Source organism: Engraulis encrasicolus, chromosome 23, assembly GCF_034702125.1.
Source record: "Engraulis encrasicolus isolate BLACKSEA-1 chromosome 23, IST_EnEncr_1.0, whole genome shotgun sequence".
Classification (NCBI taxonomy): domain Eukaryota; kingdom Metazoa; phylum Chordata; class Actinopteri; order Clupeiformes; family Engraulidae; genus Engraulis; species Engraulis encrasicolus.
Genome location: NC_085879.1, coordinates 44,770,517 through 44,773,016, shown reverse-complemented (window position 1 = coordinate 44,773,016; position 2,500 = coordinate 44,770,517). Strand labels below are relative to the sequence as shown.

The 2,500-nt window shown below is 43.2% G+C and overlaps 1 protein-coding gene across 1 annotated transcript in view; it reads left to right on the top strand.

The window, feature by feature from the left end:
• Nucleotides 1-2,500, top strand: part of ntrk3b (neurotrophic tyrosine kinase, receptor, type 3b) — a 414,735-nt gene that overhangs the window by 230,692 nt on the left and 181,543 nt on the right. The window contains exon 10 of the mRNA XM_063190108.1: nt 1,417-1,519. Coding sequence (XP_063046178.1) covers nt 1,417-1,519 — 103 coding nt within the window. The remainder of the gene's footprint in view (nt 1-1,416; nt 1,520-2,500) is intronic.

Below are 2,500 nucleotides of genomic sequence, written 5' to 3'. Positions count from 1 at the left end.
CCAGCCTGATCTCCAAAAATTCCGTGCTCCTGGACACGGATGTTAAGGACACGAAATCCGTGTCCAGGAGCACGGATTTTGCCAAAATTCCGTGCTCCTGGACACGGAATTGTTTTCCGTGCTCCTGGACACGGAATTGTTTTCCGTGATGGGCACACGGAAGTGCTTTCTATAGGTTATTACCACAGCACTGTGTTAACTCTATCATTAGAAAATGCATACCAAATGCTAATCCTAAACAAAATAATGCTGTAGCAATTTAAGTTGTGCCCTGACCAAAACATTCCCTAACCTTAACCTGTCATTAAAGACATATTTTTGAGAAATACCTTTTCCAGTTGGTTGCTAGGCTATCAAATTTATATAATGAATAAAAGAAAACTAGCTGTGCCCAGACCAAAACAATCCCTAACCCTAACCTGTCAGTAAGAAATGTTTTTTTTTTTAGACAAAATATTTGAAATTAGAAAAATCCTGAGAAAACACAAGACTGTGGAAATAGCCTATAGAAAGCACTTCAAGCAATTCCGTGTCCAGGAGCACGGAAAACAATTCCGTGTCCAGGAGCACGGAATTTTGGCAAAATCCGTGCTCCTGGACACGGATTTTGTGTCCTTAACATCCGTGTCCAGGAGCACAGATTTTTTGGAGATCATGTTGCACACACACACACACCTCGTTTTCAGCTTGTTATTTGGCTGTAAATTATACTACTTGTATATCATATAGTCTGACCTGTCCCTGTCAGGTGTCGACAGCTGTAGGTCTGGTCGGGTTACATGATATTGCTGTGTATATTATATATCAGCGGTTCCCAAACTTTTCCCCCTGCGCACCCCCTTTTTACATTTCAATGTGGTTTGCGCACCCCCTAAGCGAATTTTGCACAACCGCACATTTTGGGCAATCCTCATTTCCAATTGACCTGATGTTTTTTTTTTCTGCCATCATTACATTGGAACTTGTTGCATTAAGTCTAGGAGTTATAACTTACACTTCATATAGATCCTTCCAGCATACAATTCATCAAACAATTAAAACTACCTGACATTCATTAATGTTGGACAAAAAACACACATATCCACCATTGCTCTAGGTAGGAGGAGGACTCTGATGAAGACGCATGTCGAAACGTTAGTCTTAAGGCACTGAAAGAATAAATAACAGAAAATAGACATCCGTGTGGCACCAGATTTCTTTCCCTTTTTGCTTATGTTTTAGTCCTGCTCTGGTTGCACCGGATTGTCAAATTAGAAGCGTGGAGGGTGTATTTCCTTTGTTTTCACCATTGCTCTATTCACCCCCTTGTGACACCCCCAGGGGTGCACGCACCACAGTTTGGGAATCCCCTGCAATATATCATATTATACATTACATTACTGTGTATCGTGATATCATCTTTCCTGTCCCCCTCAGGTGTCGATAGCTGTGGGTCTGGCCGGCTTCGCCTGTGTCCTCCTCATCGTCATCTTCGTCCTCATCAACAAGTACGGACGACGCTCCAAATTCGGTATGAAAGGTGAGACTTATTAGCCTGGTTCACACCAGACGGTGTATGTGTAGCTTCGGCGCCCCCTGGCGGAGCAGAGCTTCACACACTACCGTCTGGTACACAGCCATAGAGCACGCTCCGTCTCCAACCAGAAAATAGGCTGAGAATTTATTGCTTCTGCACGGCCTCCTCACCAACAAATTCCTTCAAAAACCTTCCTGTTAATCTTTAAAGTGTCAATATAGTCTCTAATCTGTCTTGTGACTCCTCAATGTGAGTTACCGTTGATTTTGAAGCAATAAATTCTCAGCCTATTTTCTGGTTGGAGACGGAGCGTGCTCTGTGGCTGTGTACCAGACGGTAGTCTGTGAAGCTCTGCTCCGCCAGGGGGCGCCGAAGCTACACATACACCGTCTGGTGTGAACCAGGCTAGAGACTTATATCGTTGAGCTGATGTTATGTATGAGGCAATCAGGTCCAATACCTGGGATAGGGAAGGAAGCTTTCGCAGGTCGTGGGTTAATTGTTTAGGGTTGTTTGCAGGTTAAGGTTAGGTTTTCGAAGGTTGTTTGCAGGTTAATATTGTGCACTCAACTACATCATTACAACATTGCTATGACTATAACATTACTGACTCTTAAGCAGCTCATTAAAACTTGGTCATTACAATGAATGTGACAGTAAGGTTATGATATAGTCTTAATGGGTTAAGGTTGTTGCTGGTTTATTGCATGTTAAGGTTGTTGCCGGATGTTTGTAGCCGCAAGGTTGCAAGTTCAAATCCTGCCGCAGTGGTGTGTCTAACAAGGCACCATGATTCCCTGTGGTGACCGTGGTGCCTTGAAAGGTAAAGGCTACTTTCACTGATGGAGGTAATATAATGTTTACCTTCATTAGTGGGGGCTATATGATTTACCTTTACTAGTGATAACATGATTTAGCCCGAGATTCAACTCATGCGTTAGTGGGTTAAGGTGTTGGATTTGCAACCTCAAGGCTGCAGGTTTA